At 41.0% G+C, this 20,083-nt stretch overlaps 1 protein-coding gene across 1 annotated transcript in view; it reads left to right on the forward strand.

The window, feature by feature from the left end:
* The window catches only part of plekhm3 (pleckstrin homology domain containing, family M, member 3), a 53,480-nt gene that overhangs the window by 26,382 nt on the left and 7,015 nt on the right, over positions 1-20,083 (forward strand). Inside the window, exons 4-6 of the mRNA XM_034693296.1 lie at positions 3,377-3,522; positions 3,962-4,155; positions 11,613-11,676. Of these exons, the coding sequence (XP_034549187.1) occupies positions 3,377-3,522; positions 3,962-4,155; positions 11,613-11,676 (404 nt within the window). The remainder of the gene's footprint in view (positions 1-3,376; positions 3,523-3,961; positions 4,156-11,612; positions 11,677-20,083) is intronic.

Here is a 20,083-nt window from a genome sequence, read left to right on the forward strand (position 1 = left end):
AGCAAATTACACATCCTTACAAACTGCACAATTTGTCATTGTCATCAAACACATCATCATGAACTTACTCCTTAAAAAACGTCATCTTCCGTTTGTGGACAGAGACCTGAGACGTAGAGATAGATTATATTTAACTTTGACCACAAAAACACAGGATGGAAGAAAGGGTTCGAGGCAGACGTATAGTTTTGGTCAGCAAGTGTTTTTCAGTACCTTAAATTGGCAACAACCAGATTTTGTAGCATTTCCTGAAGGCCACACTCAAAGGTGGGATGGAGAGGCAGAGGACGTGAAGGATGTAGAAGCTGTTTGTATGTGGAGAGACGAGCAGTCTTCACACATGAAGAGTGTTTGTGGAGTTTTTGTGAGTGTGATGAACGTGACCCTAAAGCTTGAGAGAGAAGAGAAGACAAAACTTGGCTTACTTTTTACACTCTACACACTTGGCTGTGTCTCGAAATAAAACATCAAATCAGTCAACATAACATCAGCTTCTGGGCAGTACATTCATCCAATCAGAAACCATCCTGTCACAGAAGATGCCTACCTTTTCAGGTAAAAGTTAATGTTGTTGTGTCTTCTGATTTGATTTTGCATTTAGCACTTCAGGGCCACCATACTTGGCCTATAATCAGTTTGTATACATTATACATGTGAGGGATGGGTCGTAACAGAAAATGTAAAAAGCAGCTTCCCGAACTCTCATGTCAGAAAATGTGGTGGAGTGGTTTCCAGGAGAGCATCACACACTATTTTAATATTTGTTTTATTTGAGTCCTTAGTTAAAAAGTGATTTTTTGGCATTTTTGCTTTTATTAGAGAGGTCAGCTGAAAAGACAGAAAATGTGGGGACCAGTGAGTGTGGGGATGATATGCAGCAAAGAGTCATGGCCGGGACTCGAACCAGTGACCGCTGTGACAAGTATACAGCCTCTGTGTATGGGTGCACACTTAAACCACTGAGCTACACTCCTCTGTTTGAGTCTTGTATCAAGAAAAAGTTCAAACTTTTGATAAGTGCAGCTTCTTAAACGTCAGAATTTACAGTTTTCTTCATCATTTATTGAAGTTAATGAGGCTTCTTTGAGTTTTGTACGGTTGGACGGACACAAGAATGAATTTTAGGACGTCACTTTGGAGCTTTGGGGAGTTTTTTCTTTGATCACAGTCTCTTTTAATTTTTCAAATATGGTCACAAAATCATTTACATTGAGAAACAACAGCAACAATAGTAATAACATAAAATAGAATAAAATAAAATACAATAATGAAATGAAATGAAAAAAAATTAAAATAGAATAATAAAATCTAATGCAATAAAATAAAATAATCAAATAAAATGAAATAATTTTTTTTTTTAAAGTATCAAAATAAAAAGGGAAAAGTAAGACTGGTGTTACAGAGTCGTGCTGGAAGCTGCCATGTTTTCAACATAGGATATGAAAAGTTGCCAAGTGTGAAAAAATCTCCAGGTCCAACTTCTGATGGTATATTAAAAGCTGGGGTTGGTAGTCTCGGAAAACTAGCAGGAATTTGAATGTAGCATTTCCTCAGGACTTTGTCTAACCCCTCCCCTCCTCCCTCAGAGCTCCTCCAAAATGACGCCCCCCGCTCACATGCACGAGCGCCGCTGACTTGCGACCATATGATGGTGACTGATTCAAAACCAGTCCTCACCAAAACATTATCATAGTGAAAGTTAAAAACACAAACAAACATGGCTGCTGTTAGGACTCACAACTGTCATTCTAGCATTATCCAGTTGTACCGGTGACACGATATCAGGAGAAAAGTTATAACACATGTAACAACTCTCCTATTTGTTAAACGTGTTCAGTGTAGATGTTCTTAATTCCTACAGTGTTGACGGTCAGTGAAGGCATCAGGAGAGGTGTAGAGTGTGTGAGCGGGAGAGAGGAGAGACAAGAGGAAAAGTTTTTCATTCATTCAAACATTGATTGTTGTTTTGTTGGTTGTCGTGATCACTGCCGACAGTGACCGATTATTAAAGATCAACGTGTTCACGAATCGGCTCGTCATCCCTACAGCGTCCGGACGGACGCTACAATACATATACATTTCTGTAGGACTTACTAAATGTCATTCATTCTGTTGCTTGTCAGAGCCCCCGTGGTGAGAGCTTTTTAGACTCTGATCCGGACTACAGTCCTGAGCAAAGCACCTCATCGGGTCAGAGGGGACAGGCCCAAGGTTGAGCGAGAGGGGCAGTCAGTAGAGTCAGGGGAAGCAGAGGCAGGGGACGGGGACTCGGAGGAGTGCACGCTGGAGAAATGTACGCGCAGGAGGAGGGCAGAACGGCAGGACGGGATTTGATTGGTTTAAAATTTTGGCACCCAAAAAAGGCTGATTGGTTGGTGTTTTCCCAGGTTTACTCCGGCTGTACATAGCAGCTTTTCTTCCTTGTATTGATTGCCATCAGAACATAAAGATCATTTTAACCAGTATAACAAAAAGTGTATCTAAATCTGATTACCAACCCCAGCTTTAAGCTTTGGGTAAATTTGGACGAGCATTCTCACCATTTATTATTTTTTGAAAGTAATTTGAGACAAAAGATGAATCAATAAACCATGACTGTGTCTGCCAGCTTATGCAGTTATAAGAATAGTTGTGAGTTTTTATAGTTCTCAAGAACATTCTAATGTCTTTGGTTTCCTTTTCTCAAATTTTACAATATTTCTGTCCAGTTCTTGTTCACATTATTAGTATTTCATCACGACACAGTTACATTTAAAATCTAAAAATAGACTTGATATTAACACCCTGATCAGAGTAAACACCCACCACGTGTGATGGTTTCCCTACAGCTCTGTAATCAGTGATATAAATGGTTCATCAGTTATTTTATATTAAGTCTAACAGTGTCATCATAAAACATATTACCTTATTGGGGTCAGAGTTCTCTTTTTAAAAGTCAGATCATCATGTTTGATATTTCCAGGCTCTCTCTGCCTGATTAGTTTTATTTAAGTGTAATAAACCGACACATATGAACATCGGCCTCTTTGCTTTATCGGCCTTATTGCCCACCTTATCTTGCTTTTTGCCACCTCTACAGCGGGCTGTTAACACTAAGAACTCACTTGTGCAACACCTCATGGTAGATTATCAGTTAGCACACATAAGTCGAGGTAGATGGAGCAGCTCATAATCGCTCTTTATTGAAGCCTTCAGTTAAAAACAAGCAAGGTTGTGCAATCAGGGAAAGATACCAAAGTTTAGAAGATTGTTGTGTTCATTCTTTAAAGAGGTTAAACTGGTTTCCTCGCAATAACAGACATTCACACCCTAATGAATGTGTTCGATCATATCAAAGCACACACGCTCACATTTATCCAACAACCTTCCTCCTCAGGCTGTCAGCGTCCAGTCGGTCTCTCCAAAGGAAAGGCGAAGGTCTGCTACTATAGCGGCTGGTACTACTGTCAGAGCTGCCATCAGGACAACTCCTTCCTCATCCCAGCACGCCTGCTGCACAACTGGGACACCAGCAAGCACAAGGTGGGGGAGGCAGCTTCTCCACATACTACCTCTACCCTGAGACGATGTTTGCTGCGATGGCAGATGAAGAAAACTGCTCTCCTGATTAGTTTACAAACTCATTAAACTTTATTCTGGGTCTGAAGTCCGTCTTAAGTTTTGGAATTTGTGCAGCTTTATGCATATGAGAGGAGATTAGTACACTCTCATGTTGGTCTGCTTGGGAGACTTTGGCACACCTCAGCATTAAGAGTGGAAACAGGAAAACAACTAGCCTGAGCCAGACCAAAGTTACCAAACAACCAAAGAAAATCAGCTCCCAGAATGTCTGAAACCCTTTAAATAACACGTCTTCTTAGTCCAGAATTACTCATTGGGGTCATGGAAAATACAAGTTAACTGATATTATTAGTTTTCCTTGTTGTAGTGATCCTGATGAAACTCTGATGTCCTCTTCCAGGTGTCCAAACAGGCCAAGGAGTTCCTGGAGTTTGTGTACGAGGAGCCCCTACTTGATGTACAGCAGCTCAACCCGTGTCTGTACGAGCACTGCGAGGCTCTGAGCACGGTGCTGCGACTCCGGCAGCAGCTGCAGTCGCTGCGGGCCTACCTGTTCAGCTGCAGAGCGACAGTTGCAGAGGACCTCAGACGAAGGTAAGCCTGCGGTGATGTCTGTGGTCTCATCACAGACTAGTAAACTTAAATATCTGACATATTTGTTGACAATCAGACACTTCTTCATACAGAATGTTTACATCTCAGATCATGAAATGTTCATGTGTGTTACATGTGTATATCTGAGTGCATGAATGTTTATTGCTATAACTTTTATCTGCATGCATTCCTGCACACATGTATGGTTTATATACATGAAAGATGTGTGTATATGTTCATGTGTGTAATGGTGGTGGGGGTTAAATGTTTATCTGAGTGGGGTCCCTCACTGAAAGCCTTGTCTGTGAGCTGATGGATGCTGCTTGCCCCGAGCCAGGTCATCAACACACTCTCATCTGTAGAGGGAGAATCACCTCAGCAGACGCACAGAGATCTAACTGATAGTCTATAATAAATACAAAAATAGCTTTTCCTGCAAGATGATTTAGATTTCTGGAGAGAGGTTCTTTTCTAGAGGTGAGTTTTCTAGACTAAAAGCTCAAAGTGAGCTCTTCTTTAGTGTTGAAGGAGTGTTTCTGAAAAGAAACAGTTTAATGCTGACACAACAAACACTGATACCTGCATGGTGTTTACTGGAGATGAAGCGCTGAGATTTGTCTCAGTGACCTGGTTGAACCAGTGACTTAATTACAATGAATGATAGTAAGCAGTAAACCAAAATAGTTTAAATTTAAGCTTTAAATTTAAAGCTACATATAACACATGCTCAAATATATGACAGCAGGTTTAATGTCTTATATTGCATCAAAGACTTCTATTTATCCTGCATTGATGATGTATGTTTGTTTTTAAATACACCTCACAGTTAGAAAAGGGTAAGTCGTCATTGACAGAAGACAAAATGCCAAAGACTACAGTTGTCAGATGTGAGGTTATACTAAAGCCTGGTTTATACTTCTGCATCGAATCGACACCATAGGCCTGCGTAGCTCTTTTAGACATGGAAGCCTATGCACATGGCCTAATGTGCACCTCCTCCAAAATGTTACTACATGTCGAAACAACGGCCGCAAGCCCCGTGATTGGTCCACTGGAAGGCATTGCATTTCCTGCATTTACAGCACTTCCAGAATCTCTGTGCATCAGCTGCACATCATCTGTGCATTTAATCTCCTCCAAATTCTCCTGTCTATTCTTTCATGTAATAATTGCTGTATGATAAACAGCAACATGTATCAGCTTTAAATGAACATGATATGTTCAGAATCACTGTGAAAAATCAGACAGACAGAGAAAGACAGAGAAAACACACTGTCTTGGAGCATTTTAGCTGAGTATTGCTGTGCAACATAGACACATGGAAGCACAAGTATGTAGTACCCTACGCCGGTGTCAGCCACTGCTGGGTAGGGTCAGTGCAGAAGTATAAACCAGGCTTATTAATACTAGCCCGAGTAATCTTATATGTGAAGGCCGAAAAAAAGGGCCTTTACTAAGTTTAATACTGAATCCTACAATGTGAGACAGAAATGTGTATTAGGACTGCACCATAAATAGCAACACATCACCAAATTCTGAATTATCTTGATGAATTAGAGTTCTGATTCTATGTAAAACAGCACTTACATACACACTATGCCTACATTTGACCTTTTACCTATCCTTTTAAACCAATTTGATGCTGCAAATGAATCTGGAGCTTTCTATCAGCTGCCTTCAGATCAGTCTGTGCAAATTTCATAGTGAATAAAAAAAAGCTTTTTGGGGTTTATTCTGTAGTCAGGAGGGACATGGTGCAAACTCAGGTAATGTGCAAAACATGAAAAATTGATAGACATAGAAGCTGTGAGTTAAAGCACTAGTACGCCTTAATATATCTGTACTACTTTGGGATTATTGCACTTCTTATCATTATTGCAATGTAGAACAATGTAATCACACACTGCTTATTTTTCTCATAATCTGCAGGATTACATCACGATTCAAACCAGCCACATCAGTCTTCTGTAACCCTCCTGATCATTCACCTCCGTCCACTTTATACAGTTGACAGCAGAAAGTGTGAAAACATTAAAAAAAAAAATCTTTCAATGAAACAACAACATGAAACCTTACACCTTATTATTATAGCTGGTGTTGTTTGTTCAGGCCTTGTGGAGATCTTTCATGTTCCAGGATGAGTGAGCCTTTCCAGGCCTTGCTAAGTATCTTTGAACCAAACTTCAGGGTATTTTTTTTTATCAGTCTCAAAAAGCCCGTATTTGTGGTACTCTGTTGCAGCGCGGAGACGAGCAGCATCCCGGTGTTCTGTGTTTACTTCTGTCCCATTAGCTAGTGCCGGCTAGTGCCCCGCCACTTCCAAACACTGCAGGATTGATGAGGGCCATGGCGCTAAAACCTTCCCCTTGTCATCAGTCTCCTTCAGGGGGGGGATCTGAGGAGAGATGTCTGCTGCATGCAGGCAGAGTCAGGGATACACAAACACACACATATACACACACACAACCACATGAGACACTGGAGTCTGTAAGGTAGAGAGCTCTGTATTTGTAGCCCTGCAGTTCTCAGACAAAAGCATGAACCAGCTTTAAATGCATCAGTCTGTCCTATACACTATTATGGACACATTTAGATGAGTTGTGAATTCATCTCACTAGGTGTACATCAGTAGAAGCTATTTGTGTTGCAAACAAGATTTTCCTGACATTTATATCTCTGTGACAGAGGCCTTGTGGTGATAACACACAAATGAAAAATGTGTCCATAAAGGTACAAGATTGAGAATTTGTACTTTCTACAACAAGTTTTTGGTTTACACTGATTAAACAATGGGCCAAGAATGAAACACAACCTGGAAGCCAAACAGGATCTAGATTTCCTGACTGCTGTATCGGAAATGATTGATCAGACAAAAAAACAAACATAACTTGCTTGCTTCTCCTTCTGAGGACAGACCAGACAAGCTTGCATTTTTACTTTTTACATATCTGCATTATGATTTTGTTACTTCAGCAACTTTAAGAAGCATTTATTGGGACGCTGGTTGCCTAGTGGTCTAAGCACCTCACATTCGGAGGCTATAGTCCTTGTCGCAGAGGCCACCGTTTTTTTTTGTTTTTTTTTAATTATCAGTTTATTTGACAGGGGCCATGCAAAACAAAAACTGTCAAGCCAGAGTTAGCTATAAGCTAATTTTCATCTGTGGTCCCTGGGCAGGAAGATGTTAACAAATGTACAATACAAATGATAAAAAACAAACTAGCATTTAGAACAATACATAGACTACTCAACACAGTCCATCACTAATAACGACACATTTAAAATTACATTTCATTGTCTCTAATTTGATGCATTCAGATGATCACATGATTGTTTTTCCTTGAGCCATAATTTCAGTTTACTTTTAAAAACACTGAGGCTTGTACAGTCTCTAATGTGGGTCGGGATTGAGTTCATTTTTCCTGCTGCTCTGACTGAAAATGCAGACTGTCCAAATGCAGTCTTCCTACGTTTAGCTGAACAGTTTCCTCTTACTGATGCCCTGGTCTCCCTAAGATTGTTCCTGCAGAGTAACACACATTGTTTAAGTGGTGGTGGGGCCTGATCATGAATTAATTTATACATCAGACACATATCTGCATAACAAAGAAAGCTGTCAAAGGTCATTAAGTTATATTTCTTAATGATTTTACAGTGGTGGTACTTCCTTGGTTTTTTATCTAGAGTTTTCAGTGATTGTTTGTAGAGGGTGTATAATGGTTTTAGAGTGGTTGCTCCAGCCTGAGACCAGCTCGTGGCACAATAAGATAAATGAGAAAAAAATCATTGAGTGCATGTATAGTTTAGCAGCGGCTAAAGGTAACTGATGCCTGACATGTCTGAAGTTCATAAGGCTGGCTCTTACATTTCTGCAGACATTTTTTACATGTTTCTTAAAATTTAGGTTGGAGTCAATTGTTACGCCCAGAAACTTGAAATGTTGAGCAATCTGTATTACCTCTCTGTTTACAGTCATATTAGGTTACGGCCGCGACCATGTACTGCATGTCTTCCCCCACTCTCTACTCCCCACATTTTCTGTCTCTCTTTAGCTATCCAATCAATAAAGCCCAAAAAGCCCTAAAATATGACTTAAAAAAACAATTTAAGCATTCATTGCGAGTACATTCTGAGAAAATTGTTTATGATTTTCCGGGTTAATACTGCTGAATAAATGCACAATTTACAGTGAAACTGAGACTCACTAGAAACAAACAAACAGGGACTACATCAGGGGATGTGATGAACCAAGAAATTATGACATTTACTTTGAAGACGAATCTGAAGGTGGACATTTTTTGTAGTTTTTGATCCAAGCACACATTTGTTTCCTGAATTGCTAACTGGAGGGTAAACAATGCATTGCGCAAAAAGGGATTAATTGATGGTATGCTATTGCTACACAAGAGTGCCCGAAAAGTCGACCACCATTCTTAAACTCTGTATCAAGGTCAGGTGATAATCATTTTGGTCAGAGATTGCACAGGCTCTAATTGACTTACTAATAAAGCTAAAGTTAGCCATAAAAGTAGCTTGATTATCCTACTCTGGCTGATATTTTGGAGTTTCCTCCTGACATTCTTTTATTTGGAATGAACTATTCAAAGGTTGGAGTGAAAATGCGATTGGTGGCTGGGATAGTTGTTTAAGAGGTTACAGGTCAAAAGTATTGGTTGTTATCATTTAATTGTGTGCTATGTGTTAAAAAGATGGCCGCCAAACATACAATAAATTGATAAGAACGCTCCTTTAAGACTCTAATGTTTAAAGCTAGATAAGATGTAGTGTGGAGATATTGTCGTTGTTAACACACATATATAATCGCAAGACGTCCGCTGACTCACATTTACTCAGGTGAGACTCTCCTTGAGTCAATAATCATAATCACTGAGTGATAACAGAACTACAATGAAAGACTGGACTGAAGAGAGCTCAGAGGAGAGGAGAATAATGATCTAACAAATACTGGGATTTTTGAGGTGTGAGTGTGAGTGTGTGTGTGTGTGTGTGTGTGTGTGTGTGTGTGTGTGTGTGTGTGTGTGTGTGTGTGTGTGTGTGTGTGTGTGTGTGTTTGCTTTCATGCATGGATCAACATTTCTTTAGTTTGTTATCTAATCCTAAAATGTTCTTAAGTACTTCTATCAGATGAACACACACTTTCAGGGTGTGTTCCTCTGGCCTGACTACACAATCGACAAAGACCCAGTGTGTATTGGATCATTGTGTGTCCTTGATTATTGGAGCTGACTGTGTGTGTGTGTGTGTGTGTGTGTGTGTGTGTGTGTGTGTGTGCATTGTCTTATGATTGCTGATGTGGTAACCATTGGTAACATACCAAACAGCTTAGTTAATCGGTGGTGCCTATCAACATTAGGTGTTTGGAACACACACACACACACTCACACACACACACACTCTCTCTCACACACACGTATCAATGCATACACATACTTGTGTTTTGGTGACACTCATCACAGCTTAGACAGGATTTAACGTGGTGCCATCCATCTTAGTGGTCTGAGAGGAGGCCTCCCACGACACACACACACAGACACACACACACACACACAAACACACACTTGGCCAGTCCTCTCCTGTCTTTGTTTTGTCTCATGCCGGTTTACAATTTGAAACTACAGCTGACTCTAAACCGATATCATGACTCTGTGCAGCATCGTGGTCTGAAGAGCAGGTGGTTCAACATGAATTCAGTGTAAAGCTCATATTCAACCACAGCCTGTGGTTATTGTTCCACATTAATGTCTTTAGATTTAAAGTAGTGTGTGATGACGGACAGGGACAGAAGGTTTTAAGAGCTAAATCAGAGCTTCATTTTACTTTCACTTTGTGTTTTTGAGCGAACCAGTCAGACTTACTGAGGCCACGTCCACACCTACACTACCAGTCAAAAGTTTGTACACACCTTCTCATTCAAGGGTTTGTATTTATTTTAATTATTTTCAACATAGTAGATTAATACTAAAGACATCAAAACTATGAAAGCACATATATTGAATTATTTAATTCACAAAAAAGTGTTAAACAAAGCAGAATATGTTTTATATTTTAGATTCTGTAAAGTAGCCCCCTTTTTCCTTCATGACAGCTTTGCACACTCTTGGTATTCTCTCAGTCTGCTTCATGAAGTGGTCTCCTGGAATGGTTTCTAATTAACATGAGCCTTGTCAAGAGTTCATCTGTAGAATGACTTGCCTTCTTAATGTGTTTGAGACCATCAGTTGTGTTGTTCAGAGGTAGGGTTAGCACACAATGGATAGCCCTATTTGACTACTGTTGTAATCCAGATTATGGCAAAACCAGATTATTTCATAGTTTTGATGTCTTCAGTATTAATCTACAATGTTGAAAATAATTAATATAAATAAAAACCATTGAATGAGAAGGTGTGTCCAAACTTTTGACTGGTAGTGTATATGGATAGTTGTAAAATAAATGATTATTACACTATTAACTATACTTCTGTTTTTCTGTCCAAGACTTCAGTGCAGAGTGGCTTAGAAAAATCATAATGCACTTTACAGAGCAGCTTTTCTTGCCTCCAAACCAAATAGACTGATGTCCTCTGTCATAAACTCACCTACACCCACTTCTGTCCCTCTCAGCAGCAGTCTTTTCCACGTGATCTGTCTTTTGGAGCATGCATATCGTACCGATGTTTGGGATCATTTAGCTGACAGTAGCTGACAGTATAGCTTCCTTATACATTTTTGGACAAATAGTATAATAGCATGACTAAACTGCATAAATGAAGTTTCTATTTTGTGAAAAAAAAAAAAAAAAAAAATTATTTCCCTCTCCACTGCAAAACAAAATGCACGCAGCCACAATCTCACAACTGTTTTATGTTGATGTATCAAAAAATATCTCCTGCCTAAGCAAGATAGCAATGCACTTTTATTTTTCATTTTAAAGTTACTTTCTGTACTGATGGTGTCAGTCAAATAAATAACACAATCTTCCTTGATTTGATTTGATATGATGTCTTTATTGGAACATGTAAAAATAAAATATTCAAAAACATACAAGTAAAACTGGAAAGAAGAAATGACTAAAAAAATAAAATCGATCAGTTTCATCAGCAAGCACTGAAACATTTTAATTTACATGTGGGAAAAGGAATAGATAGAAACTTATCTGATCCTACCCCTTTGCCTCTACCACATCATTGACTTGAATTAAAGCAAGATAGTAGTTGTTTCGTCTGAAGTTATAGACTAAGGTTTTGTGACTGAAGACAATTTCCTGATAAAGTCATGGAACTTCTGTTGTCTGATTTTTACATCTGACCTTAAACGCCACAACATATGTCTCATTTTTTCTTGTGAAAAATGGAGGGTTGGTCTTCTGTACCTCTTCTGGATCTCTCCCCTGAATGAAAGCTCAGGATGCTTCACAAAATATGATGTCTTAACTTGTTTTTTTTGTATGTTTCACAGGATCTTCCCCCGGGAATACCTGCTACAGCACATCCACCTGTACTCCATGGCTGACCTCCAGCAGGTACACACACACACATTCAAAAGTTCAGTGGTGTTATTTTTTTTATCAAAGTAGCAGAGGGAAGCAGGAAGACACTTCGGCAGCTCAACTATGGTGTGCTGTAAGGGACAAAATTGCACACAGTAAAAAAAAAAAAGTAAAGTCCATTTTAAAGGTGACATATCACGCTTTTTTCATCAATATATATTGATCTAAGAGGTCCCCAAAACATGTCTTTAAAGTTTATGCTAAAAAGAACACTTTGAAATCAGATTTTGGCATGCCTGAAAAGTCCTCTTCTTCAGTCCTCCTCAGAACACTCTGTTTTCTCTCTGACCACGCCCCCTCAGGAAGTGGATGTGCCTCGGCTGTCCAGCAGGACCTTTCTGAAGGATTGGTCACAGATTTAGTGTTTCTTGTTGTTTTATTTATCAGTATGTAGACGTGTGTCTTGGTACACAGCTACGAACATGTAGCTATGTGGCTATGCTAACTAGCGCTAGCACTTTTCCATGATAAATAAAAATCATCCACTAGATCTTCAAATCTGCAGACATGGGGAGTAAAACCAACCTCTACCAGAAAGGCAGCAGGACCTTTCTGAAGGATTGGTCACAGATTCTGTGTTTCTTGTTGTTTTATTTGTCAGTATGTCGACGTGTGTCTTGGTACACAGCTACAGCTACGACATGTAGCTATGTAGCTATGCTAACTAGCGCTAGCACTTATCCATGATAAATAAAAATCATCCACTAGATCTTCAAATCTGCAGACGTGGGGAGTAAAACCGACCTTTGTGTTTATTAAGACAGCCTACAACTAGCATGCCTCCCTCCTAAGCTCCTTGTTAGCACACATTTGTGCAGGTAATGAAAAACGGATGGGGGATTCAGTATTATTTTATACAGTCTATGGGCTGAACAAGCTCCGAGCTCTGACTCCGTGACAGACCGGATATTGTTGTTATGTAACAAAAACACGGAAGTCTGAAACGGCTCGTTTCACACACATTTACAGAAAGGTGGAGAAATCAGAACAGGGGCAGAATGGATTTTTTTCATTCTCGGGGGGTTTGTAGACATGCCAGGGAAACATATTTCAGGTAGAGAACCATTAAAAAGTCGATTTTGCATGATATGTCATCTTAAACATATTAATTTCAACATGAATCGCATCAAAAAGTTAGCATGTTAATTCCCTGCAGCTCTAATACCAACATAGAAAATCTATTTCATTATCTTTTGAGTACACACAGTCTCTTAGTGTTTATGTCATATCAATGATAAAAGAGGATAACCCTCTAATGGACCTTTTTAAGACAGGATTAGCCGTTTCGAGCGCGTAGAAATTCATGTCTGGTGATGTGGAAATCCTGAACTCTTCCTCGTCTAGTTTTCAAGACACATTGTGCATCATCAGCATTATTTATTTAATCAGCAGAATTTGTTATCAGGTTTAAAACTCTCATATCTTCACTATTAAATGACTCAAAACCAGACAGAAGGGTTTATTATTAAGAATTAAAATCTGTTGAAGTAAACACGTAGAAACAGAAACTCTTGAAAGGAAACACAGTGTGGTCTCTCTGTGGTTCGGTATCTTGTCGAGCTGAGTCGGGGGTCAGAGAAAAGCATCCACGAATGACTGAAAAGTTCTTTTGTTTGTCTTTACGTTCATTATGTAGGACCCTGCCCCATTTTTTCTTGTTCTCCCCTCTCTGAGTCAGAGCTCGACCACAGACAGACTCTCACGCTGAAAGAGATTGGACCCCCTCCTCCTCCTCTTTTACCTCCTCCTCCTCCTCCTCCTCCACTCCCACACTCTGCGTCTCTCTGCTTCGCTAATTGGTCACATTCAGAATCAACAGGCAGAAAAACAAAGCGTGACATCCCTCCATTCTTCCCCACATCCCCTTGGCCTCACACACGCTTGCCGCACATGTGTGTGTGTTGTGTGTTGTGTGTGTGTGTGTGTGTCTCTCTCCCCTTGCTAAACTCTGATTTACTCATAAAAAACTCCAAACTGGTGATTTAGCTCTAATTTTAACAATAGGCGTCTTTGGTAAGAGTCTCCACTGCTCCCTCTTTTCCTCTCCTCACCCTGTAACCTCCCTCTCCTTGCACTCCCCTCTCATTCCTCCCCCCCCCCTTTGGAGATTGTCGAGCACTTTGCCTCTTAATTGGTTTTCCATATTAACAAGCTTGTTTCTTTTGATTCTCCTCCTGAATAAAATGACGCTCTTAATCAACATGGCTTTTTTTGTTCGAGCTCAGAGGTCAGCAGAGGCTAAACTCCCCTGACTAAACCCTGGACCACGCTACTCTATTCACCTCCCTGACAAATAGCCTCCACCCAGATCCCTCCCATTAGGAGCCGGTTCATTCGGAGAAAACATATGTGTTTGTCTAAGAACACTCTGCCCTTTTTCCTCTGCTGGTTTTAAGATTGTTTCTAGTGTTTTGTGTCAGAACGAAAGGGATTGGAAAGGAAGTGTATGTGTGTGTGTTTGTGTGTCTTCATGTGTGTGTGTGTGCAGCAGGCTTCCCACAGTGACACCCTGGCATTCCCTCTATGCCAGGCATGCCTCTCCACTCACACTTGTCCAGACACACCGAGGCCTCTTAAGTAAATGTTAAAAGTTCTCAGAAACTTTTCCAGTTTCTGCTAAGGGCTTTGAGTTTCGGTGGGGCTCTTAATCACTAATGCACAACATGGAGTCGTTCTCCGAGAGCCAAATATGAAACCAGAACAAACATCTAAGTGGAAAATTTGGATGCAAATAATAAGAAGCATGATGGAGACAAAATATCCAGTAAAATGTTCGTAAAAGATATCAATCAATCAATCTTTATTTGTATAGCGCCAAATCACAACAAACGTTATCTCAAGACGCTTTTACAAACTTAGCAGGTCTAGACCGTACTCTATGTCAACTTATGAACAGAGACCCAACTTCAAGACAGGGTAAGACTCAGTCTTACCCCACCTTAATCCACCATGAGCATTGCACCTTGCAGTATTTAGCTAGTTACAGCTACAAGGAAAAACTTCCTTTAACAGGCAGAAACCTCGAGCAGAACCAGACTCATGTTAGACAGCCCTTTGCTGAGACCAAGTTGGGTCTGGAAAGAGGGATAGAGGAGAATAAGAGATAGGGAGCAGTGATAGTGATGAGACGAGTAGTAGTAGTAGCTGTTGCCGCTGGAGTCTGGAACATCCACAGCAGGAGGACGTCTACGGCAGTTCAGAGGAACCTATGAGACAAGGGAGCTCAGGGACTCCAGAAAGGTCTATGGTTAGTAACTAATGGGACAGGTAGAGTTGAAGTAAGTGATGAGGGGTTGGAGGGAAGGGGGTGAGATAGGATCCCAGTGTGTCAGTGCGCCAGTTCCCCCGGCAGTCTAAGCCTATGACAGCATAACTAAGAGCTGGTCTAAGCCTGATCCAGCTCTAACTATAAGCTTTATCAAAAAGGAAAGTTTTAAGCCTGATCTTAAAAGTAGGGTGTCTGCCTCCCGGACCCTGACTGGTAGAGGATTCCAAAGGAGAGGGGCAGACTCTTATTTGCACAACCACCTGTTCACTATACATTCACCTGCTTATTACCCACCAAAGACATGAGCAAGTTTGCACAACATGTTGATTTAAAGATGATTTATTTTTACAACTCAAAGAAATCCTCTTTGCACAATCATGGTGATGATTCTTATCAGCCTCCTTGCAATAAGCTCAAACAGTGTCACCATAACTTGGCTAGTCCCTTTAAGGAGCTCTGACATGTAAATGACAAGGTACTGAGTACTTTAAGAACTCATTGTACTATCAAGGAGGGATTTTGAAGAGCGTAGCACTCTGGTATCTTTGAACCAACCTCAAACTTTTAGATTACTCTTCTGATTTTAAATCTTGTGTTTTGAGATTTGTTTATTATCTAAAAAGAGTCAGTCGCATGAGGAAATACACTTTTCTTCCTGTGTTCATCCTCTCAAAATATGGAGGAACTCCCTGATGAAACAGCTCCTCTGTGACACACTGACAACATACATCAGTTTCAATCAATGTGTGTGTGTGACGCAGAGAGGAGAGGAGAGGAGAGTGTGTTATCCAAACAGAGCTCACCCTGCTCTTTCCAGCGATATAATCCCAGCTGGCTTACTGGTTCCTCAATGGAGCTGCGGTAGTCTCCAGTGTGTGTGTTTTGTGTGTATGAGAGGGAGAGGGAGATGGAGAGAGGGAGAGGAGGGCAGGCGAGCGGCTGTTAAACAGCAGTTTTAGGGGATTAGGAGGTTTTTGAGCACAAAGACTCAGCGTGGAGCAGAAAAAGAGGTTCAACTGGAGGGGGAGGAGTTTAAGAGGGTGGAGGGAGGAAGGGGAAGTGTGTGTGTTAGCGTGTGTGTGAGTGAGTGTGTGTTCAGGGCATGTTTGGAGGGAAAGGGGTGAAAGATTTGAATACAGTTGCATGGTTCTATATGTGGGCTGCTATACACTTTGTGAACGTGATCAGGAGAATATACAAAAATACACTTCAGGAATCATCCAACTTTACTTTGCCCCATTTACATTGTACTTTTTTTAAACTTTTGGTGGAGAAATCAAGCGGCAACCTTCAGTGTTGAAAATTGATGCTGATTCGAAACTGTAGATCCTTGAGTGTGTACTTGGGGTTGGATCTTGAAGCTAAGGAAACCCTGTTGGAGTCTCTGTCTGAATTTTTACAGCAGCATGAAAAGTGTTTACAACCTGATGAAACAACAAGTTTCAATCTCTGCATCTCTTACTTTATTTGTAACTGTATGGGGTGAATCTCTTCATTTCAAGAGTTAATCATAAATCAGCATAATTAGGGGTGTGGCTTATTTGATTGACAGATTGGCACGTTGTAGCTGTTTGCCAGGTGGCATGACTTTAACCTAAGCTCCAGCTCCTCAAAGGTTTCTAGAGCAGACCAAAGTTAGTTGGAGTCAGCATTTCCAATATGGCGACCACCATACTGGATTTCGTGATGCCTCTTCAAAACCCAATGGTTGGTGATGTCACTGAGACTACATCCATGTTTCATACAGTCAGTGGTTTTGATTCCTGTCCTGGTAAACCCGGAGCTCCTAAAGTTCCTCCCCAGAGTGGAAGTTAGGTGAGTTTCTCCTGATGGTGGGAGGAAGACTCCTCCTAGCTTCCTCTTCCTAGCTTCCTCGCTTCTGGGACCAGCCTGAGCCTGGTTGAATCTATAACATGGGCTCAACCATGGCAGCCCCATCTATGCTCCTGCAACATCAACCCCTCACTCTGACCTTGAATGCACTGCTCAAGCTGCCAGGAACATGGTTGCAAACTCAGACTATGAGGAACAGATGTATGCTGCTCCTATAACCCCTGACTTTGAGGGACCGAGTCCTTAAAACATTGTTTTCTGTCTTGTGACCTCTCAATGCATGTCCAAGAAAAAAGAAAAACTTATATATCTTATTCCTTGCTTCTTTCCCATCCCGTCAGTTAACTCAAAACCCATTCTCTTCAGTTATTCTGCAGTATCCATGAGTTAACAAAACTGTATTCTGGACAGACAGAAGTGAGAACTGCGTGCCTATCAGCGAGCGCAGAGATATTTGGCTTTGTGTTCACCCAGACACTCCAGGCAACCATCAATATTGTGCCTCATTGTTTAGATTTTGGACAGTCTACAAATTAAAAAGGTCGAAGCTGGGACTTTCTGTCTGGATAATTGTCCCAGTGTGACCCTGCGTGCCAGTGCTGCCCCGGTACTTTTAGTGGAGTTAATAAAACACTGGATATTTATGGCAAGCAGTAACAGCAGGGATACAGAGTCTATTGAAAATTCTGACAAATAAAAGTGAGAAAAAACTGGCAAATCAATGTTGTTTTTGGGTGGTATAGATTGTAACACCTTAGTATACCTGTCCAAAAGGTTGTTCTCTTTTTATGGTTTAACAGCTCTTTCTATACGTCCATTTACTTCCCCCATTCTCCATCCATCCATCTTCGTGAGCCTCCCTCCTTGTTTCCCAGCGTCCCTCCAGAGTACCAGTCAGCCACCAGAGCCGTGCTGCCAGTCGTTTGATTCTGCCCAGTCCAATTATAGAGGGACTTAATTACTGAGCCTGTCAGCCTCCATCAGGAGAGCCATTTGTCATGTGGACCGGGCTGGACCGGACTGGGCAGGCAGGCAGGCAGAGGGGGGACACATATATCTGTTTGTCACTCTCAGCATCTACACGTGAACTGGACAGAGCCTCACCCTAATCAAATACAGAACATTACGTTAGGAACACTTACGTTAGGGTGCACTGTTTAGACTTCCTGTGAAATATCACAACTCTGTACTCTTCAGCCAAACAGACGTGATTAATGTATTTAATTTATGTGGGTTACAGCTACTACTATCCATCTCACTACTATCATCTCTCTCTCTCTCTCTTCATCTCCTCTATCCCTCTTTCCAAACCCAACCCGGTCTCAGCAGATGGCTGTCTAACATGAGTCTGGTCCTTCTGGAGGTTTCTGCCTGTTAAAGGAAGTTTGTCTTCCCGCTGTAACTTGCTAAATGCTGCAAAGTGCTCTGCTCAAGGTGGATTAAAATAAGATCAGACTGAGTCCTGTCAGTAAGATGGGACTGGATCTTATCCTGTCTTGATGTCGGGTCTTTCTTAATAGTAGAACATAGAGTACGGTCTAGACCTGCTCTGTTTGTAAAGAGTAGGTGTCTAATAAACTCAAAATACCTACAACACGCCCGCTATTACTCAGAATTCTTACTAAACCAAACATCTGTGGTTAGAAGTTGAGTCACTTTACTTGCTAACATTAGTTTTGGCTTGCTAACAGTAATACACTCAACAATCCAACTAGGCTTAGTTTTCTGGGTGCACCCATCCTGTTAATGTTCGAGTTTGTACCCGTCTTCTCTTTGATGATACTTTTACATACCTCACACGTTAAATTTCTGTATTACTATGAAATCTTTGAAAGCTAAACACACGGTTTGTGTCGCTTCTTCGTCCTTCAGACATCCTGGCAGGAGCTGCTGCCGAACAAGACGTCACGTGAACAAGCATGTTGGCGTACACACGAATAAACAATCAAAGCCTTACTTTAAAAGAAACTAGCAAAAACAGGGACGCCAGTTTGGCCTAATGGTTAAATTGTGCACCCCATGTATAGAAGCCATAGTCCTTAAGTGGATGGCACAGGTTTGATTCCAGCCTGCATGTCATTCCCCACTCTCTCTTCCGGTTACCTACTCTGTCTAATGTTGTGTCCTTTCCTCCCTGCATAGCAAGGCATAAAAGTCCAAATGCAGTCAATGCTGGAGTTCAAGTCCAGAGCTGAGTCACAAGTCCTGAAAATTAGGGCTCGAGTCAGATTCAAGTACAAGACCTGGACTCAAGAACTACAGTACTAAGTCATACATACTTTTACATAAACATAAACATCACTTTTCCCTGGAGGTTTAGGTAGCTAGGAAGACAAACGATGACCTCTCTCTTTTTTTTTTTTTTAAGTTACATTTTTGGGGCATTTTAGCCTTTAATGGACAGGACAGTTGTAGAGAGGCAGGAAATGTGGGGAGTAGAGAGTTGGGGAAGACGTGCATCATATGGTTGGGGCTTGAATCAAGCCTCCGACCTCTGCGATGAGGACTATAGCCTCTGTATATGGGGCGCGCTTAGACCGCTAGGCCAACGGCGCGCCACCTCTCTTTTTATTTTACACAAAGATCAGAGCTCTACCTGGATGTTTGTTCTTTTAACCCATGGTTGTGAAAAACAGCCATTAAAGCAATCTCTATAGAACTGAATCAATAAACCAATTAGTTCTGGAAATCCAGAATAGTATTGGGATACATCAATGGATGAGGAAAAACTGTAGGGTCCTATAGTTGATAACACTGACTGGAATAGGCCGGCTTTAATGAGATAACGGTCTCAAATATGAGTCTCATTTGGTCTTAGTGTGATAATCATAAGAACACAGATTGTATATAAGAGCAGTTTGTTATCTGTGATGTTAAAATCCTTCAGTGTAGGACATTCATCTCGACCTAAAGCCTAAAATACATAATTGACTGTAAACAGGATCACTATACATCAGAGTGTTGTTTCCTCAGAGTGTGTGTGTGTGTGTGTGTGTGTGTGTGTGTGTGTGTGTGTGTGTGTGTGTGTGTGTGTGTGTGTGTGTGTGTGTGTGTGTGTGTGTGTGGTTTCTTCCTCTTCTCTCCATCTCACGTCCTCCTCTTCCCCTCTCGTCCTCCTCGTGTAACAAACAGCATGAAGGAGGTTATAATTGGGAGGTCCAGAGCTCTGCCAGGTGGAACCACTTGTATCTGAATACAGGCTCTCGCTCTCTCTCAAGATCTCTCTCCCTCCTATGTTGTATCTCTACCTCTGTGTCTCCTACTTTATCCTCTGTTTTT

The sequence above is a fragment of the Notolabrus celidotus genome, chromosome 10 (assembly GCF_009762535.1).
Source record: "Notolabrus celidotus isolate fNotCel1 chromosome 10, fNotCel1.pri, whole genome shotgun sequence".
NCBI lineage: Eukaryota > Metazoa > Chordata > Actinopteri > Labriformes > Labridae > Notolabrus > Notolabrus celidotus.